This window comes from Scomber japonicus, chromosome 19, assembly GCF_027409825.1.
Source record: "Scomber japonicus isolate fScoJap1 chromosome 19, fScoJap1.pri, whole genome shotgun sequence".
Lineage (NCBI taxonomy): Eukaryota > Metazoa > Chordata > Actinopteri > Scombriformes > Scombridae > Scomber > Scomber japonicus.
Genome location: NC_070596.1, coordinates 33,182,087 through 33,204,346, shown reverse-complemented (window position 1 = coordinate 33,204,346; position 22,260 = coordinate 33,182,087). Strand labels below are relative to the sequence as shown.

Sequence of the window (22,260 nt, the reverse complement as noted above, 5' to 3'; positions counted from 1 at the left end):
AGACAGAGAGACATAGAGAGAGAGAGAGAGAGAGAGAGAGAGAGCGACAGAGACACAGAGAGACAGAGAGAGAGAGAGAGAGAGAGAGAGAGACAGAGAGAGAGAGAGACAGAGAGACAGAGAGAGAGAGAGACAGAGAGAGAGAGAGAGACAGAGAGAGAGAGAGACATAGAGAGAGAGAGAGAACTCAGTAGTACAGTATTTGTTAAGGCGGCCGACCGGAGCTGTGGTCGTAAGGTGGTCGGTGCGTGTCGGGGCGGCAATCCCCGAACCCGCTGGTGGACACCGGCGGTGAGGGATGCCGTCAAGCTGCAGAAGGAGTCCTATAGGACCTTATTGGCCTGTGGGACTCCGGAGGCAGCAGACAGGTACCGGCAGACCAAGCGGAGTGCAGCTAGGGCGGTCACTGAGGTAACAACCCGGACATGGGAGGAGTTCGGTGAGGCCATGGAGAACGACTTCCAGACGGCTTAGAAGAGATTCTGGACCACCATCCGGCGTCTCAGGAGGGGGAAGCAGTGCCCCATCAACACTGTTGACATTAAAAGTACTATTTTTATTCTTTCTTTTGCCAGATTTGTCGTCGTCTTCTTCTTCTTTTTCTTTTTCTTCTTCTTCTTGGTTTCCAGCAGGCTAGATGCCGTGCGGCATGTTGCTGCCTCTCACTGATGAATCATGGAAGAGCTTCAAAGGCGCGCTGGCTACGTTATAAGGTGACGTAAAGCAACAGGTTCGTAAGAGGTGCTTGGATTAGCACCAACTGAGCACCGGCTCTAGCTCCGAACCAGCACCGGCTCCAGCTCGGTGGAAAAGGGGTATGTGTACGGTGGGGGGGGGGGGGGGGGGGGGGGTTGCTGACCTCGACTCGGGACGTTGTGGATCGGTGGAAGGAATACTTCGAAGACCTCCTCAATCCTACCAACACGCCTTCCAGTAAGGAAGCAGGGCCGGGGGACTTGGGTGTGGGCTCTCCTATCTCTGGGGTGGAGGTCTAAAAGCTCCTCGGTGGGAGGGCCCCGGGGGGTGGATGAGATCCGCCCCAAGTTCCTCAAGGCCCTGGATGTTGTGGGGCTGTCATGGTTGACACGACTCTGCAGCATCGCGTGGACATCGGGGGCAGTGCATCTGGATTGGCAGACTGGGGTGGTGGTCCCCCCCTCCCTGAGCTACTACCTTACCGTGGTGGAGGGGTTTGCGTGTCCCAATGACCCCAGGAGCTCAGTTGTCGGGGGCTTTATGCCCCTTGGTAGGGTCTCCCATGGCAAACAGGTCCGGGGGAGGGGCCAGACAAAAGGTAGCTCAGAAGACCCCAATGACGAGCAACATAATTGGTTTTTCATGTCCCTTTCCCGGACGCGGGTCACCGGGGGCCCCCCCCGGAGCCAGGCCTGGGGGTGGGGCTCGGAGGCGAGCGCTTGGTGGCCGGGCCTTCACCCATGGGGCCCGGCCGGGCACAGCCCGAAGAAGGGACATGGGACCCCTCTCCCACAGACCCACCACCAGTGAGAGAGGCCAAAGGGGTCGGGTGCGTAGTGAGCTGGGCGGCAGCCGAAGGCGGGGACCTTGGTGGTCTGATCCTCGGCTGCAGAAGCTAGCTCTAGGGACGTGGAACGTCACTTCTCTGGTGGGGAAGGAGCCTGAGCTGGTGCGTGAGGTTGAGAAGTTCCGGCTAGATATAGTCGGCCTCACCTTGACGCACAGCAAGGGCTCTGGAACCAGTCTCCTCCAGAGGGGTTGGACTCTCCTCCACTCTGGAGTTGCCACTGGTGAGAGGCGCCGGGCAGGGGTGGCAATACTTATTGCCCCCCGGCTTGGTGCCTGTATGTTGGAGTTTACCCCGGTAGACGAGAGGGTGGCCTCCCTCCGCCTTCGGGTGGGGGGGCGGATCCTGACTGTTGTTTGTGCCTATGGTCCAAACAGCAGCTCAGAGTATCCACCCTTCTTGGACTCCTTGGAGGGGGGGCTGGAGAGTCTCCCTCTGGGGATTCCCTCGTTCTGCTGGGGGACTTCAACGCCCACGTTGGTAGCGACAGTGAGACCTGGAGGGGTGTGATTGGGAGGAACGGCCCCCCCGATCTGAACCCGAGAGGTGTTCTGTTATTGGACTTCTGTGCTCGTTACGGATTGTCCATAACGAACACCATGTTCAAGCATAAGGGGGGGGGGGGTCCATATGTGCACTTGGCACCAGGACACCCTAGGCCGCAGTTTGATGATTGACTTTGTAGTCGTGTCGTAGGACTTGCGGCCGCATGTCTTGGACACTCGGGTGAAGAGAGGGGCGGAGCTGTCAACTGATCACCACCTGGTGGTGAGTTGGCTCCGATGGTGGGGGGGGGTGCCGGTCAGACCTGGCAGACCCAAACGTATTGTGAGGGTCTGCTGGGAACGTCTGGCAGAGTCTCCTGTCAGAGAGAGTTTCAACTCACACCTCCGGGAGAGCTTCGACCACGTACCGGGGGAGGCGGGGGACATTGAGTCCGAGTGGGCCATGTTCCGTGCCTCCATTGTTAAGGCGGCCGACCGGAGCTGTGGCTGCAAGGTGGTCGGTGCCTGTCGGGGCGGCAATCCCCGAACCCGCTGGTGGACACCGGCGGTGAGGGATGCCGTCAAGCTGAAGAAGGAGTCCTATAGGTCCTTTTTGGCCTGTGGGACTCCGGAGGCAGCAGACAGGTACCAGCAGACCAAGCGGAGCGCAGCTAGGGCGGTCGCTGAGGCAAAAACCCGGACATGGGAGGAGTTCGGTGAGGTCATGGAAAACGACTTCCGGACGGCTTCGAAGAGGTTCTGGACCACCATCCAGCGTCTCAGGAGGGTAAGCAGTGCACCCGGGGGGGGGGGGGATGGTGCGCTGCTGACCTCGACTCAGGACGTTGTGGATCGGTGGAAGGAATACTTCGAAGACCTCCTCAATCCCACCGACACGCCTTCCAGTAAGGAAGCAGGGCCGGGGGACCCGGGTGTGGGCTCTCCTATCTCTGGGGCTGAGGTCACCAAGGTGGTTAAAAAGCTCCTCGGTGGCAGGGCCCCGGGGGTGGATGAGATCCGGCCCGAGTTCCTCAAGGCCCTGGATGTTGTGGGGCTGTCATGGTTGACACGACTCTGCAGCACCGCGTGGACATCGGGGGCAGTGCCTCAGGATTGGCAGACTGGGGTGGTGGTCCCTCTTTTTAAGAAGGGGGACCGGAGGGTGTGTTCCAACTACAGGGGAATCACACTCCTCAGCCTCCCTGGTAAGGTCTATTCGGGGGTGCTGGAGAGGAGGGTCCGTCGGATAGTCGAACCTCGGATTCAGGAGGAGCAGTGTGGTTTTCGTCCGGGCCGTGGAACTGTGGACCAGCTCTACACCCTCTGCAGGATCCTTGAGGGTGCATGGGGCCCAACCAGTCCACATGTGTTTTGTGGACTTGGAGAAGGCATTCGACCGTGTCCCTCGGGGAGTCCTGTGGGGGGTTCTCCGGGAATACGGGGTATCGGACCCCCTGATAAGGGCCGTCCGTTCCCTGTATGACCGGTGTCAGAGCTTGGTCCACATTGCCGGTAATAAGTCGGACTTGTTTCCAGTGAGGGTTGGACTCCGCCAGGGCTGCCCTTTGTCACCGATCCTGTTCATAATCTTTATGGACAGGATGTCTAGGAGCAGCCAGGGTGTGGAGGGGATCCGGTTTGGTGACCTCAGGATTGGGTCACTGCTTTTTGCAGATGATGTGGTCCTGTTGGCTTCATCAGACCATGACCTCCAACTCTCACTGGATCGGTTCACAGCCGAGTGCGAAACGGCCGGGATGAGAATCAGCACCTCCAAATCCGAGTCCATGGTCCTCAACCGGAAAAGGGTGGAGTGCACTCTCCGGGTCGGGGATGAGATCCTGCCCCAAGTGGAGGAGTTCAAGTACCTCGGGGTCTTGTTCACAGTGAGGGAAGGATGGAGCGTGAGACCGACAGGCGGATCGGTGCGGCGTCTGCAGTAATGCGGACTCTGCACAGATCCGTCGTGGTGAAGAGAGAGCTGAGCCGAAAGGTTCCTACCCTCACCTCTGGTCATGAGCTTTGGGTTCCTACCCTCACCTCTGGTCATGAGCTTTGGGTTCCTACCCTCACCTCTGGTCATGAGCTTTGGGTTCCTACCCTCACCTCTGGTCATGAGCTTTGGGTTCCTACCCTCACCTCTGGTCATGAGCTTTGGGTTCCTACCCTCACCTCTGGTCATGAGCTTTGGGTTCCTACCCTCACCTCTGGTCATGAGCTTTGGGTTCCTACCCTCACCTCTGGTCATGAGCTTTGGGTTCCTACCCTCACCTCTGGTCATGAGCTTTGGGTTCCTACCCTCACCTCTGGTCATGAGCTTTGGGTTCCTACCCTCACCTCTGGTCATGAGCTTTGGGTCGTGACCCAAAGAACAAGATCCCTGGTGAGGTGTTCAGGGCCCGTCCCACCGGTAGTAGACCCAGGACACGCTGGAGAGACTATGTCTCTCGGCTGGCCTGGGAACGCCTCGGGATCCCCCGGGAAGAGCTGGACGAAGTGGCTGGGGAGAGGGAAGTCTGGGCTTCCTGCTTAGGCTGCTGCCCCCCCGAGACCCGACCAGGGTCAGAGGACGAGGACGGTAACGGTAACAGTATATAGTACTGAGTAGTACTCAGTAGTACAGTATATAGTACTCAGCAGTACTCAGTACTACAGTATGTAGTACTCAGCAGTACTCAGTAGTACTCAGTAGTACTCAGTAGTACTCAGTAGTACAGTATATAGTACTCAGTAGTACTGAGTACTACAGTATGCAGTACTCAGTAGTACAGTATGCAGTACTCAGTAGTACTCAGTAGTACTCAGTAGTACTCAGTAGTACTCAGTAGTACTCAGTAGTACAGTATATAGTACTCAGTAGTACTGAGTACTACAGTATGCAGTACTCAGTAGTACAGTATGCAGTACTCGGCAGTAGTAGTACCTTCATGTTGGAGGCCTCCGTCTCCAGCTTGGTCAGGTGATTAGAGTTGTCTTGTAGTTCCTGTCGCAGGTTTGAGTTCTCCATCTTTAAAACCTCCACCTGCCTCAGCAGCTGGTCGTAGGACGCTGCTGCCATCCTGGAGCTGACCTGCAGGGTACAGGGGGGGGGGGGGGGGGTGTTACTGTAAGATACACTCTGCAGGGGTACGGGGGGGGGGGGGGCTTACTGTAAGATACACTCTGCAGGGGTGCGGGGGGGGGGGCTGAGATACACTCTGTATTATAAAGTATTTACTGTATATTATATTACTGCAACCGACCCACACTACTACTATAGTACTACATTAGAACACAGTACTACATGTTGAGAACACAGTACTGCATGTTACTACATGTTTAGAACACAGTACTGCATGTTTAGAACACAGTAGTACATGTTTAGAACACAGTACTACATGTTTAGAACACAGTACTACATGTTTAGAACACAGTACTACATGTTTAGAACCCAGTAGTACATGTTGAGAACACAGTACTGCATGTTTAGAACACAGTAATACATGTTTAGAACCCAGTACTGCATGTTGAGAACACAGTACTACATTAGAACCCAGTACTACATGTTTAGAACACAGTACTACATGTTTAGAACACAGTACTACATGTTTAGAACCCAGTAGTACATGTTGAGAACACAGTACTGCATGTTTAGAACACAGTACTACATGTTTAGAACCCAGTACTGCATGTTGAGAACACAGTACTACATTAGAACCCAGTACTACATGTTTAGAACACAGTACTACATGTTTAGAACACAGTACTACATGTTTAGAACACAGTACTACATGTTGAGAACAGAATACTACATGTTTAGAACAGAGTACTACATGTTACTACATGTTGAGAACACAGTACTGCATGTTACTACATGTTTAGAACACAGTACTGCATGTTTAGAACACAGTACTACATGTTTAGAACACAGTACTGCATGTTGAGAACACAGTACTGCATGTTACTACATGTTTAGAACACAGTACTGCATGTTGAGAACACAGTACTGCATGTTTAGAACACAGTACTGCATGTTACTACATGTTGAGAACACAGTACTGCATGTTACTACATGTTTAGAACACAGTACTGCATGTTTAGAACACAGTACTGCATGTTACTACATGTTTAGAACACAGTACTACATGTTTAGAACACAGTACTGCATGTTACTACATGTTTAGAACACAGTACTGCATGTTTAGAACACAGTACTGCATGTTACTACATGTTTAGAACACAGTACTACATGTTTAGAACCCAGTAGTACATGTTTAGAACCCAGTAGAACATGTTTAGAACACAGTACTGCATGTTTAGAACACAGTACTGCATGTTTAGAACACAGTACTACATGTTTAGAACACAGTACTGCATGTTGAGAACACAGTACTGCATGTTACTACATGTTTAGAACACAGTACTGCATGTTTAGAACACAGTACTGCATGTTACTACATGTTTAGAACCCAGTACTGCATGTTTAGAACACAGTACTGCATGTTTAGAACACAGTACTGCATGTTTAGAACACAGTACTGCATGTTGAGAACACAGTACTGCATGTTTAGAACACAGTACTGCATGTTACTACATGTTGAGAACACAGTACTACATGTTTAGAACCCAGTAGTACATGTTTAGAACACAGTACTGCATGTTTAGAACCCAGTAGAACATGTTGAGAACCCAGTAGAACATGTTTAGAACCCAGTAGAACATGTTTAGAACCCAGTAGTACATGTTTAGAACACAGTACTGCATGTTTAGAACCCAGTAGAACATGTTTAGAACCCAGGAGAACATGTTTAGAACCCAGTAGAACATGTTTAGAACCCAGTAGAACATGTTTAGAACACAGTACTACATGTTGTGAACCCAGTAGAACATGTTTAGAACCCAGGAGAACATGTTTAGTTATTGATCAGTGATCAGATTTCTTCTTCTCTCTTTCCTCCGTCTCCTTCATCCATCCTCCATCAACGGTCGGCCATTTTCTCTCCCTCTCCATCTCCATCACTGCGTCCCCCCCACCCTCAGTGCTCCCACCCACCCTCAGTCCCCCGCCCCCCCTCAACATCGCTGCCCCCCCCCCCAACCCTCGGTGCCCCCCCCCCCCCTTATTTTCTCGTTCTCTTCGTCTAAATTTAATCCAGCGAAGAAGAAAAGCAGCAGAGAACAACAGACAATGACAGAGGAAAAACGACCCCCCCCCCTCCCCCCCGCATCCCAGCCCTCCGGGGGGGAGGGGGGGGGGTCGTCCTGACAACAGCAGACACAGCAGAAATAATCCATATACAGAAATAAAGGAAATAAAGAATAAAGAGACATCAGGATAAACCTGCAGAGAAAATGGCAGCTCACCCCATCGCTGCCTCCATCACCTCCTCCTCTCTCCTCTCTCCTCTCTCCTCTCTCCTCCTCGCTCCTCCTCGCTCACACTGTCTGACACACAGCAGTCAGCTGGGCCGGCCAGCAGCCAATCACCAGCCAGATACACAGAGAGAGAGAGAGAGAGGAGGGGGGAGGGGGCCCCTACCCTGCTCCCAGCATGCTTTGCTGCTGCTGCTGCAGGCAGACTGACCGGGTTACTGATGCTCACACTCACACACACACACACACACACACACACACACACACACACACACACACACACAGTAACACACATACACTCACACACAGTAACACACACACACACACACACACACAGTAACACACATACACACACAGTAACACACATACACACACACACATACACACACAGTAACACACAGTAACACACATACACTCACACACAGTAACACACACACACACACACACACACAGTAACACACATACACACACACACACACACACACACACACACACACAGTAACACACAGACACACACACACACACACACAGTAACACACATACACACACACACAGTAACACACATACATACACACAGTAACACACATACACTCACACACAGTAACACACACACAGTAACACACACACACACAGTAACACACACTCACACACAGTAACACACATACACACACACACAGTAACATACACACATACACTCACACACAGTAACACACATACACACACACACAGTAACACACATACACTCACACACAGTAACATACACACATACACTCACACACAGTAACACACATACACACACACACAGTAACACACATACACTCACACACAGTAACACACATACACTCACACACAGTAACATACACACATACACTCACACACAGTAACACACATACACACACACACAGTAACACACATACACACACACACAGTAACACACACACATACACACACACACAGTAACACACACACACACACACACACACACACACACACACACACAGTAACACACACACACACACACAGTAACACACACACACACAGTCTGATCAGTGCTTGTACAGCTCAGGTTTATCTGTTTATTGATCCGTGATTATTTTATTTATTGGTCTAACATCAGAAGATGAGAAATGTTATTTATTGAACTGCATCCTGATTATGAAGGTTTGGGATGAGCCTCCATGAACTGTTATTATTACTCATTAAACTGTCAGCATTATAGAATTATTAATGGTGCTGATTATTCCTCTGGTTCAATCCTCCAGTAGCAGTTTTACTTCACTGTCCTTCAGCGTTCTGTGTGGCGGCGAGAGGATCCAACCAGAGCTGCTGTTGAGGAAAAAGATGAAGTCATGGAGCCGAGTAGTGCTAGTAGAAAATACCTAGACTGACTGAGACTATCAGAGACTGTCTGAGACTGACTGAGACTGTCAGAGACTGACTGAGACTATCAGAGACTGACTGAGACTGTCAGAGACTGTCTGAGACTATCAGAGACTGTCAGAGACTGTCAGAGACTATCTGAGACTATCTGAGACTGACTGAGACTGTCAGAGACTGACTGAGACTGTCTGAGACTGTCTGAGACTGTCTGAGACTATCAGAGACTGTCAGAGACTGACTGAGACTGTCTGAGACTGTCAGAGACTGACTGAGACTATCTGAGACTGTCAGAGACTGTCTGAGACTGACTGAGACTGTCAGAGACTGTCTGAGACTGTCTGAGACTGACTGAGACTGTCTGAGACTGACTGAGACTGTCTGAGACTGACTGAGACTGTCTGAGACTGACTGAGACTGACTGAGACTGTCAGAGACTGTCTGAGACTGACTGAGACTGTCTGAGACTGACTGAGACTGTCTGAGACTGACTGAGACTGTCTGAGACTGACTGAGACTATCTGAGACTGTCAGAGACTGTCAGAGACTGACTGAGACTGTCTGAGACTGTCAGAGACTGACTGAGACTGTCTGAGACTGACTGAGACTGTCAGAGACTGTCTGAGACTGACTGAGACTGTCTGAGACTGACTGAGACTGTCTGAGACTGACAGACTGTCTGAGACTGACTGAGACTGTCTGAGACTGACTGAGACTGACTGAGACTGTCTGAGACTGACTGAGACTGACTGAGACTGTCTGAGACTGACTGAGACTGTCTGAGACTGACTGACTGAGACTGTCTGAGACTGACTGAGACTGTCAGAGACTGACTGAGACTGTCAGAGACTGACTGAGACTGACTGACTGAGACTGTCTGAGACTGACTGAGACTGACTGAGACAGACTGTCAGAGACTGTCAGAGACTGTCAGAGACTGAGACTGACTGTCAGAGACTGTCAGAGACTGTCAGAGACTGACTGAGACTGTCAGAGACTGTCAGAGACTGTCAGAGACTGTCTGAGACTGTCTGAGACTGATTGAGACTGTCAGAGACTGTAGTACTGCAGTATCAGTAGTAGACTCTGAGACAGTCTTGGGTTTTCCACTGTCCAGTTCTAGCACTACTCGGCTCGGTACCCGGAAGAACCTTTTCCATGACTTCATAGAACCTCCTCAACGAGGGCGGGGACACCTGAGCGGTAGAACCAGTACTACAAGTACCAGCAGTGGTACTCTCAGTGGTACTGGTGGGACCCTGCAGTAGTATGAGTAGTACTGCAGTAGTAGTAGTATAAGTAATACTGCAGTAGTAGTAGTATAAGTAGTAGTAGTAGTATAAGTAGTACTGCAGCAGTAGTAGTATAAGTAGTAGTAGTAGTATAAGTAGTACTGCAGTAGTAGTACTTAAGTAGTAGTAGTATGAGTAGTACTGCAGTAGTAGTACTTAAGTAGTAGTAGTATAAGTAGTACTGCAGCAGTAGTACTTAAGTAGTAGTAGTATAAGTAGTACTGCAGCAGTAGTACTTAAGTAGTAGTAGTATAAGTAGTACTGCAGTAGTAGTACTTAAGTAGTAGTAGTAGTATAAGTAGTACTGCGGCAGTAGTACTTAAGTAGTAGTAGTATAAGTAGTACTGCAGTAGTAGTACTTAAGTAGTAGTAGTAGTATAAGTAGTACTGCAGCAGTAGTACTTAAGTAGTAGTAGTATAAGTAGTACTACAGCAGTAGTAGTATAAGTAGTACTGCAGCAATAGTAGTATAAGTAGTACTACATCAGTAGTAGTACTACAGCAGTACTATTATAAGTAGTACTACAGTAGTAGTAGTATAAGTAGTACTGCAGCAGTAGTACTTAAGTAGTAGTAGTATAAGTAGTACTACAGCAATAGTAGTATAAGTAGTACTACATCAGTAGTAGTACTACAGCAGTACTGCAGCAGTAGTATTATAAGTAGTACTACAGCAGTAGTAGTATAAGTAGTACTGCAGTAGTAGTACTTAAGTAGTAGTAGTAGTATAAGTAGTACTGCAGCAGTAGTACTTAAGTAGTAGTAGTATAAGTAGTACTACAGCAGTAGTAGTATAAGTAGTACTGCAGCAATAGTAGTATAAGTAGTACTACATCAGTAGTAGTACTACAGCAGTACTATTATAAGTAGTACTACAGTAGTAGTAGTATAAGTAGTACTGCAGCAGTAGTACTTAAGTAGTAGTAGTATAAGTAGTACTACAGCAATAGTAGTATAAGTAGTACTACATCAGTAGTAGTACTACAGCAGTACTGCAGCAGTAGTATTATAAGTAGTACTACAGCAGTAGTATTATAAGTAGTACTACAGCAGTAGTAGTATAAGTAGTACTATTAGCAGTCGTAATACTGCTGTAGTACTACTACTTTGTACAGTAACAATAACATTAGCTCTGTGAGCTAGCTTATCCTGCTAACGGTACTTTTCCGTTATTTTACCGTTGCACACACTAACTGAACTTCTGTCTCCGGTTATTAAACACACGCTGCCGTTGTCCGGTCCCGGTAATCCTGCCCACCGTCCCCGGTTCACCCCGAACCGTCCGAACCCCGACAGCCCGACCACAACAAACGGTTAGCATGCAGCTAGGCTAATTCTTACCTCCCGGTAGAAAGTCCTCTTCAACCGGAGGCTTCACGGGAACACCACCGGGAACACTCAGCCGTTACACCAGCCGGTACCGGCGGGACCCTCTCATGTCTCCGGTCAGAGCGGGAAAAGAGTTCAACAAAGTCCGAGAGAAGTTCAACTAACTCGGCCTCTGTGTTGTGGAGCTGCAGCCGGCCGCCATCTTGTCTGTGTGTCTTATGTATGTGTGTGTATGTGTATGTGTGTGTCTGTGTCTGTGTGTGTGTGTGTGTATATGTGTGTGTGTGTGTGTGTGTCTGTGTGTATATGTGTGTGTGTATATGTGTGTGTGTATATGTGTATATGTGTGTATATGTGTGTGTGTGTGTGTGTATATGTGTGTGTGTGTGTGTGTGTGTCTGTGTGTATATGTGTGTGTGTGTGTGTGTGTGTAAGTGCGTGTGTGTGTGTCTATGTGTGTGTGTGTGTGTGTGTGTCTGTGTGTGTGTCAATGTGTGTATGTGTGTGTGTCTGTGTGTGTGTGTAAGTGTCTATGTGTGTGTGTATATATGTGTGTGTGTCTCTGTGTGTGTGTAAGTGTGTGTATATATGTGTGTGTGTCTCTGTGTGTGTGTAAGTGTGTGTATATATGTGTGTGTGTCTCTGTGTGTGTGTATATGTGTGTGTGTGTGTGTGTGTGTGTGTGTGTGTGTAAGTGTGTCTACGTGTCTGACTACGTTAGACGGCTGGTTGTGTGTGTGAAGTTACTCCTTCATGGTTCTAGCGTTCTAACGTTCTAACGTTCTAACGTTCAGCATCTAAAACAACTGGATTCCCTGTTAGAGCTCCAACTAACATCTGCACTGTGTTTGAGTGGCTCCCATCAGGCTGCAGGGTTCCACGCTGCGGGGTTCCAGGCTGCAGGGTTCCACGCTGCGGGGTTCCACGCTGCGGGGTTCCACGCTGCAGGGTTCCAGGCTGCAGGGTTCCACGCTGCAGGGTTCCACGCTGCGGGGTTCCACGCTGCAGGGTTCCACGCTGCAGGGTTCCACGCTGCGGGGTTCCAGGCTGCGGGGTTCCACGCTGCGGGGTTCCACGCTGCGGGGTTCCAGGCTGCAGGGTTCCAGGCTGCAGGGTTCCACGCTGCAGGGTTCCACGCTGCAGGGTTCCAGGGTCAGGGTTCCACGCTGCGGGGTTCCACGCTGCAGGGCTCCAGGCTGCAGGGTTCCACACTGCGGGGTTCCACACTGCGGGGTTCCACGCTGCGGGGTTCCACGCTGCAGGGTTCCAGGCAGCAGGGTTCCACGCTGCAGGGTTCCAGGCTGCAAGGTTCCAGGCTGCAAGGTTCCACGCTGCAGGGTTCCAGGCTGCAGGGTTCCACGCTGCAAGGTTCCACGCTGCAGGGTTCCACGCTGCAGGGTTCCACGCTGCAGGGTTCCAGGCTGCAAGGTTCCAGGCTGCAGGGTTCCACGCTGCAGGGTTCCAGGCTGCAGGGTTCCAGGCTGCAAGGTTCCAGGCTGCAGGGTTCCATGCTGCAGGGTTCCAGGCTGCAGGGTTCCAGGCTGCAGGGTTCCATGCTGCAGGGTTCCAGGCTGCGGGGTTCCACGCTGCAGGGCTCCAGGCTGCAGGGTTCCACACTGCGGGGTTCCACGCTGCGGGGTTCCACGCTGCAGGGTTCCAGGCAGCAGGGTTCCAGGCTGCAGGGTTCCATGCTGCAGGGTTCCAGGCTGCAGGGTTCCAGGCTGCAGGGTTCCATGCTGCAGGGTTCCAGGCTGCGGGGTTCCACGCTGCAGGGCTCCAGGCTGCAGGGTTCCACACTGCGGGGTTCCACGCTGCGGGGTTCCACGCTGCAGGGTTCCAGGCAGCAGGGTTCCAGGCTGCAGGGTTCCAGGCTGCAGGGTTCCACGCTGCAGGGTTCCGTCTGACTACGTTAGACACCTGGAGACCAGTAACCTGACTACGTTAGACACCTGGAGACCAGTAACCTGACTACGTTAGACACCTGGAGACCAGTAACCTGACTACGTTAGACACCTGGAGACCAGTAACCTGACTACGTAAGACACCTGGAGACCAATAACCTGACTACGTTAGACAGCTGGAGACCAATAACCTGACTACGTTAGACACCTGGAGACCAATAACCTGACTACGTTAAACAGCTGGAGACCAATAACCTGACTACGTTAGACACCTAGAGACCAATAACCTGACTACGTTAGACACCTGGAGACCAATAACCTGACTACGTTAGACGGCTGGAGACCAGTAACCTGACTACGTTAGACGGCTGGAGACCAGTAACCTGACTACGTTAGACGGCTGGAGACCAATAACCTGACTACGTTAGACGGCTGGAGACCAATAACCTGACTACGTAAGACACCTGGAGACCAATAACCTGACTACGTTAGACAGCTGGAGACCAATAACCTGACTACGTTAGACACCTGGAGACCAATAACCTGACTACGTTAGACACCTGGAGACCAATAACCTGACTACGTTAGACGGCTGGAGACCAGTAACCTGACTACGTTAGACACCTGGAGACCAATAACCTGACTACGTTAGACACCTGGAGACCAGTAACCTGACTACGTTAGACACCTGGAGACCAATAACCTGACTACGTTAGACACCTGGAGACCAGTAACCTGACTACGTTAGACACCTGGAGACCAATAACCTGACTACGTTAGACACCTGGAGACCAGTAACCTGACTACGTTAGACAGCTGGAGACCAATAACCTGACTACGTTAGACACCTGGAGACCGATAACCTGACTACGTTAGACACCTGGAGACCAATAACCTGACTACGTTAGACACCTGGAGACCAATAACCTGACTACGTTAGACAGCTGGAGACCAATAACCTGACTACGTTAGACTGCTGGAGACCAATAACCTGACTACGCTAGACAGCTGGAGACCAATAACCTGACTACGTTAGACAGCTGGAGACCAATAACCTGACTACGTTAGACACCTGGAGACCAATAACCTGACTACGTTAGACACCTGGAGACCAATAACCTGACTACGTTAGACACCTGGAGACCAGTAACCTGACTACGTTAGACAGCTGGAGACCAATAACCTGACTACGTTAGACTGCTGGAGACCAATAACCTGACTACGCTAGACAGCTGGAGACCAATAACCTGACTACGTTAGACAGCTGGAGACCAATAACCTGACTACGTTAGACACCTGGAGACCAATAACCTGACTACGTTAGACACCTGGAGACCAATAACCTGACTACGTTAGACACCTGGAGACCAATAACCTGACTACGTTAGACGGCTGGAGACCAGTAACCTGACTACGTTAGACAGCTGGAGACCAATAACCTGACTACGTTAGACGGCTGGAGACCAGTAACCTGACTACGTTAGACAGCTGGAGACCAATAACCTGACTACGTTAGACACCTGGAGACCAATAACCTGACTACGTTAGACACCTGGAGACCAATAACCTGACTACGTTAGACACCTGGAGACCAGTAACCTGACTACGTTAGACAGCTGGAGACCAATAACCTGACTACGTTAGACACCTGGAGACCAATAACCTGACTACGTTAGACACCTGGAGACCAGTAACCTGACTACGTTAGACAGCTGGAGACCAATAACCTGACTACGTTAGACTGCTGGAGACCAATAACCTGACTACGTTAGACACCTGGAGACCAGTAACCTGACTACGTTAGACAGCTGGAGACCAATAACCTGACTACGTTAGACACCTGGAGACCAATAACCTGACTACGTTAGACACCTGGAGACCGATAACCTGACTACGTTAGACACCTGGAGACCAATAACCTGACTACGTTAGACAGCTGGAGACCAATAACCTGACTACGTTAGACACCTGGAGACCAATAACCTGACTACGTTAGACACCTGGAGACCAATAACCTGACTACGTTAGAGGGCTGGAGACCAGTAACCTGACTACGTTAGACACCTGGAGACCAATAACCTGACTACGTTAGACAGCTGGAGACCAATAACCTGACTACGTTAGACACCTGGAGACCAATAACCTGACTACGTTAGACAGCTGGAGACCAATAACCTGACTACGTTAGACTGCTGGAGACCAATAACCTGACTACGCTAGACAGCTGGAGACCAATAACCTGACTACGTTAGACAGCTGGAGACCAATAACCTGACTACGTTAGACACCTGGAGACCAATAACCTGACTACGTTAGACACCTGGAGACCAATAACCTGACTACGTTAGACACCTGGAGACCAGTAACCTGACTACGTTAGACAGCTGGAGACCAATAACCTGACTACGTTAGACTGCTGGAGACCAATAACCTGACTACGCTAGACAGCTGGAGACCAATAACCTGACTACGTTAGACAGCTGGAGACCAATAACCTGACTACGTTAGACACCTGGAGACCAATAACCTGACTACGTTAGACACCTGGAGACCAATAACCTGACTACGTTAGACGGCTGGAGACCAGTAACCTGACTACGTTAGACACCTGGAGACCAATAACCTGACTACGTTAGACACCTGGAGACCAGTAACCTGACTACGTTAGACAGCTGGAGACCAATAACCTGACTACGTTAGACACCTGGAGACCAATAACCTGACTACGTTAGACACCTGGAGACCAGTAACCTGACTACGTTAGACAGCTGGAGACCAATAACCTGACTACGTTAGACTGCTGGAGACCAATAACCTGACTACGTTAGACACCTGGAGACCAGTAACCTGACTACGTTAGACAGCTGGAGACCAATAACCTGACTACGTTAGACACCTGGAGACCAATAACCTGACTACGTTAGACACCTGGAGACCGATAACCTGACTACGTTAGACACCTGGAGACCAATAACCTGACTACGTTAGACAGCTGGAGACCAATAACCTGACTACGTTAGACACCTGGAGACCAATAACCTGACTACGTTAGACACCTGGAGACCAATAACCTGACTACGTTAGAGGGCTGGAGACCAGTAACCTGACTACGTTAGACACCTGGAGACCAATAACCTGACTACGTTAGACAGCTGGAGACCAATAACCTGACTACGTTAGACACCTGGAGACCAATAACCTGACTACGTTAGACACCTGGAGACCAATAACCTGACTACGTTAGAGGGCTGGAGACCAGTAACCTGACTACGTTAGACGGCTGGAGACCAATAACCTGACTACGTTAGACACCTGGAGACCAATAACCTGACTACGTTAGAGGGCTGGAGACCAGTAACCTGACTACGTTAGAGGGCTGGAGACCAGTAACCTGACTACGTTAGAGGGCTGGAGACCAGTAACCTGACTACGTGAGATGGCTGAAGACCAATAACCTGACTACGTTAGACACCTGGAGACCGATAACCTGACTACGTTAGACACCTGGAGACCAGTAACCTGACTACGTTAGACACCTGGAGACCAATAACCTGACTACGTTAGACACCTGGAGACCAGTAACCTGACTACGTAAGACACCTGGAGACCAATAACCTGACTACTTTAGACAGCTGGAGACCAATAACCTGACTACGTAAGACACCTGGAGACCAATAACCTGACTACGTTAGACGGCTGGACACCAGTAACCTGACTACGTTAGACACCTGGAGACCATTAACCTGACTACGTTAGACAGCTGGAGACCAATAACCTGACTACGTTAGACGGCTGGAGACCAATAACCTGACTACGTTAGACAGCTGGAGACCAATAACCTGACTACGTTAGACACCTGGAGACCAATAACCTGACTACGTTAGACAGCTGGAGACCAATAACCTGACTACGTTAGACACCTGGAGACCAATAACCTGACTACGTTAGACACCTGGAGACCATTAACCTGACTACGTTAGACGGCTGGAGACCAATAACCTGACTACGTTAGACAGCTGGAGACCAATAACCTGACTACGTTAGACACCTGGAGACCAATAACCTGACTACGTTAGACAGCTGGAGACCAATAACCTGACTACGTTAGACACCTGGAGACCAATAACCTGACTACGTTAGACTGCTGGAGACCAGTAACCTGACTACGTTAGACACCTGGAGACCAATAACCTGACTACGTTAGACACCTGGAGACCAATAACCTGACTACGTTAGACACCTGGAGACCAGTAACCTGACTACGTTAGACAGCTGGAGACCAATAACCTGACTACGTTAGACACCTGGAGACCAATAACCTGACTACGTTAGACGGCTGGAGACCAATAACCTGACTACGTTAGACAGCTGGAGACCAATAACCTGACTACGTTAGACAGCTGGAGACCTATAACCTGACTACGTTAGACACCTGGAGACCAATAACCTGACTACGTTAGACACCTGGAGACCAATAACCTGACTACGTTAGACTGCTGGAGACCAATAACCTGACTACGTTAGACACCTGGAGACCAGTAACCTGACTACGTTAGACACCTGGAGACCAATAACCTGACTACGTTAGACAGCTGGAGACCAATAACCTGACTACGTTAGACACCTGGAGACCAATAACCTGACTACGTTAGACAGCTGGAGACCAATAACCTGACTACGTTAGACACCTGGAGACCAATAACCTGACTACGTTAGACGGCTGGAGACCAGTAACCTGACTACGTTAGACAGCTGGAGACCTATAACCTGACTACGTTAGACACCTGGAGACCAATAACCTGACTACGTTAGACACCTGGAGACCAATAACCTGACTACGTTAGACTGCTGGAGACCAATAACCTGACTACGTTAGACACCTGGAGACCAATAACCTGACTACGTTAGACACCTGGAGACCAATAACCTGACTACGTTAAACAGCTCCTTAAGTTACAATCCTGTTTAGTTTTAATCCGCTTAAAGCACTTTTGTTAAATGTCAGCCTCTCTGTTTTATATGTTTTATATGTTTCATTTTGTTTATTAGTTTTATTTTGTTTATTAGTTTTATTTTTGTCCTGTTAATAACTGCAAATGTTGTTTGTCGTGATGAATTCAACGAGTCTACGAGCTTAGAAGTGTTTGTGTGTACTTTTATGGGTTGTAGGCTTGTAATGTTTCATACGCAAGTTAAATGTTTCCTCCAAGGAGTTTTATAAATTGAAATGTGAAATAAAGAGAACACGAGCCAGCAGCGTCATAATCTGCTCTGTTTATGACTCATAGCAAAAAAACAAATACAAGACAGAAAGTAAGAGCAGCAGCATATATATTCATATATATATTATATATGATAATAATAATAGTAGTAATAATAATATAATAATAATAGGTTGCTGTGCTGTCTCCGTCCAGCAGGTGGCGGTAAGCTGCCGTCATTAAACTCAACAGAAGAAGAAGAAGTGTTTAAGATGGCGGCGGTTCTTCTTCTTCACACCGCCGATGTTTTGTATGATTTTCCCGCCGCCGTTTCTGTCGGTTTGCTGCCGGTGATCTCGCGCACACAGCTCCCGGTTAGACCACGTGACGACATGAGTTCACGCGCACAGTGACCGGATGCGTCGCGTGAACCGAACCGCGGTGTTATTGCTGCTGATCATCATCAGCTTCCTGTTCCTGCTGTTCCAGCTGTTCTCCTACCGGAAATACGTCAGCCAGGTGAGCCCCCCCCCCACTCTCTCACACAGCCAGGTGAGCCCCCCCTCACAGGGGGGGCTCTTATATATGTGTGTGTGTGTGTGTGTTCCTGAGCAGCATCATTAAAAAAGAACAAACAACATAAATCATATAAAGTGCTGCAGTCAGACTGCTGTGAGCCTGGAACCCTGCAGCGTGCAACCCTGCAGCCTGGAACCCTGCAGCGTGGAACCCTGCAGCGTGGAACCCTGCAGCCTGGAACCCTGCAGCCTGGAACCCCGCAGCGTGGAACCCCGCAGCGTGGAACCTTGCAGCGTGGAACCCTGCAGCCTGGAACCCTGCAGCCTGGAACCCCGCAGCGTGGAACCCCGCAGCGTGGAACCTTGCAGCGTGGAACCCTGCAGCGTGGAACCCTGCAGCCTGGAACCCCGCAGCGTGGAACCCCGCAGCGTGGAACCTTGCAGCGTGGAACCCTGCAGCGTGGAACCCTGCAGCCTGATGGGAGCCACTCAAACACAGTGCAGATGTTAGTTGGAGCTCTAACAGGGAATCCAGTTGTTTTAGATGCTGAACGTTAGAACGTTAGAACGTTAGGGTTACTGTGTGTGTGTCTGTGTGTGTGTGTGTGTGTCTCTGTGTGTGTGTGTGTGTCTCTGTGTGTGTGTGTGTGTGTGTGTGTGTGTGTGTGTGTTGTGTGTGTGTGTGTGTGTGTGTGTGTGTGTCTGTGTGTGTGTGTGTGTCTGTGTGTGTGTCTCTGTGTGTGTGTGTGTGTCTGTGTCTGTGTCTGTGTGTGTGTGTGTGTGTGTGTGTGTGTGTGTGTGTTGTGTCTGTGTGTGTGTGTGTGTGTGTGTGTGTGTGTGTGTGTGTGTGTGTGTTGTGTCTGTGTGTGTGTGTGTGTGTGTGTGTGTGTGTGTGTGTGTGTGTGTGTGTCTGTGTGTGTGTGTGTGTGTGTGTAAAGGTTACTAAAGTTCGGTGTCTCTGCAGCGTGGTCCTCACATCCTGAGCCGGACGGGTCACCTGACCGCCAGCGACGTCCAATGGGTGAGTCCCTCCTCTTCCTGTTACCACGGTAACCGTCCCTCCGTCTGACCTTTGATAACCCCTCCTCTTCCTGTTACCACGGTAACCGTCCCTCCGTCTGACCTTTGATAACCCCTCCTCTTCCTGTTGCCACGGTAACTGTCCCTCCGGCTGACCCTTGATAACCCCTCCTCTTCCTGTTACCACGGTAACCGTCCCTCCGGCTGACCCTTGATAACCCCTCCTCTTACTGTTACCACGGTAACCGCCCCTCCGGCTGACCCTTGATAACCCCTCCTCTTCCTGTTACCACGGTAACGTCGTTGTGTGTTTGCAGCAAACGGTGAAGCGGTTCGTGTGGCTGGCGCAGCGTTTCGGGCTCCCGCTGTTCCTCGCCGACCCCCCCGCCCTCACGCTGCTCTCCCAGGATGCTTTGCTGCAGCGGGACCGACAGGTCCACCAACCACACTGCAGCTTCCTGTGCTCCGGCCGGCCAATCACAGCCTTCGCTCTGCACGCCAACCAATGGAAATACGACGTGATTATTTATTATTATTCATATATTTAACTTTATTTATTTAACTTTATGTATTTATTTATTTAATATTAATTAATATTTAACATGATTTATTTCCGTCCTCCGTGTTGTCTTGCAGCCCGGCTTCCTATTGGCTGCTGAGCAGAAAGGTTTTGACTTCCTGGAGCTGCGAGGAGAGGACCCGCGATTGGCCAGCCTGGACACCCTATCAGGAGAGGACATCCCGCTGCACCTGCTGCTCCGTCTCCATGGTTACATCATCCAGGTGTGTTTCGCTGGACAGGAAGTCAGACACTCACACAGATCACTGCTCATTTTTCAAAATAAAACCCCCTGCACAGTGGGGTCCACCTGGGTCATTCAGCCATGTTTATTCTATGTGTTGCTGTTGTTAGCACTGTTTTCCCACAATGCATCTGTGTAGCTGTAGAGCTGTTATAGAGTTATAATGATGTAATGATGCTGGTCGTGTTGCAGCGTGTAACTCTGTGGCTCCGTTTAATTTGACGTGAATCAAAACTCGGCAGGACCGACATCGTTCGGTCGGTACCTCGGTACCCGAGACTCCTGATGACATCACACAGTAACCACGGTAACCTGAAGGATTCGGATAATACAGGAAATACATACACAACATTAATTATTAAACATTATTATTATTATTAAGGCTCCGTGTAGCTTTAACAGAGTCGATAGAAGCTGTTTCACACTTCCTGTATTTCCTGGTTGTTCTAATAATTACATATGATTATTATAGCAACCACCGACAGTCGCCTAGCAACCACCTACAGTCACAGAGCAACCACCTACAGTCACCTAGCAACCACCTACAGTCAGCGAGCAACCACCTACAGTCACCTAGCAACCACCTACAGTCGCCTAGCAACCACCTACAGTCACAGAGCAACCACCTACAGTCACCTAGCAACCACCTACAGTCACCTAGCAACCACCTACAGTGGCCTATATGAGTAAAGATGGATGGTGCTGTGTTGTGTCAGGTGGTGTTCCTGTACGAGCGCAGTGGGAACTACCTGTGGCACGGGCCGCTGCGTCTCCGGGCCAACATGGACCGCAGCTTCGCTCCGTTCAGACTGCTCGACTACGGCCGCCACGCCGGCGCCTACAACAGGTCGGACACCAGGAAGTGTTTCAGCCTTTCAAACTAAACTGTGAGCTTTATTTGAAGCGGTCCCTCCTGTTTGGTCGCCCCCTGCAGGCCGGAGCTGATCCTCACGGTGCTCGACGGCCTCGACGTCCGAATCCCGCGCAACGTTTCCCGCTTCCTGTCCGAGCAGCGACACGCCCGCTTCCTGGAATGCCGTTACCGTGACGCCCGCAACTTCCTGCAGGTTTGACAGAAAACTGGGCTTTTATTGTGGAAGGTTGGAAGGGAAGTGTATGTGAAAGTAGAAAAGAAGCATTTTGTATTTTTAAAAGTTAATAAAGTGTGTGTGTGTGTGTGTGTGTGTGTGTGTGTGTGTGTGTGTGTGTGTTTGTCTCTGTGTGTGTGTGTGTGTGTGTGTGTGTGTGTGTGTGTGTGTGTCTCTCTGTGTGTGTGTGTGTGTGTGTGTCTCTCTGTGTGTGTGTGTGTGTGTCTCTCTGTGTGTTTGTCTGTGTCTCTGTGTGTGTGTGTGTGTGTGTGTGTGTGTGTGTGTGTGTGTGTGTGTGTGTGTGTGTGTGTGTGTGTGTATATGTGTGTGTGTGTGTCTCTCTCTGTGTGT

General features: G+C 50.0%; 2 protein-coding genes across 2 annotated transcripts in view; one reads left to right on the top strand and one right to left on the bottom strand.

Moving 5' to 3' along the window:
* The window catches only part of apc (APC regulator of WNT signaling pathway), a 29,940-nt gene extending 18,373 nt beyond the window's left edge, over positions 1–11,567 (bottom strand). The window contains 2 exon segments of the mRNA XM_053340121.1: positions 4,952–5,098; positions 11,391–11,567. Of these exon segments, the coding sequence (XP_053196096.1) occupies positions 4,952–5,086 (135 nt within the window). The 5' untranslated portion in view covers positions 5,087–5,098; positions 11,391–11,567.
* A 7,176-nt stretch (positions 11,568–18,743) lies between these two features.
* The window catches only part of fktn (fukutin), a 4,701-nt gene continuing 1,184 nt past the window's right edge, over positions 18,744–22,260 (top strand). The window contains exons 1-6 of the mRNA XM_053340127.1: positions 18,744–18,999; positions 19,963–20,019; positions 20,336–20,536; positions 20,655–20,801; positions 21,538–21,668; positions 21,756–21,888. Of these exons, the coding sequence (XP_053196102.1) occupies positions 18,898–18,999; positions 19,963–20,019; positions 20,336–20,536; positions 20,655–20,801; positions 21,538–21,668; positions 21,756–21,888 (771 nt within the window). The 5' untranslated portion in view covers positions 18,744–18,897. The remainder of the gene's footprint in view (positions 19,000–19,962; positions 20,020–20,335; positions 20,537–20,654; positions 20,802–21,537; positions 21,669–21,755; positions 21,889–22,260) is intronic.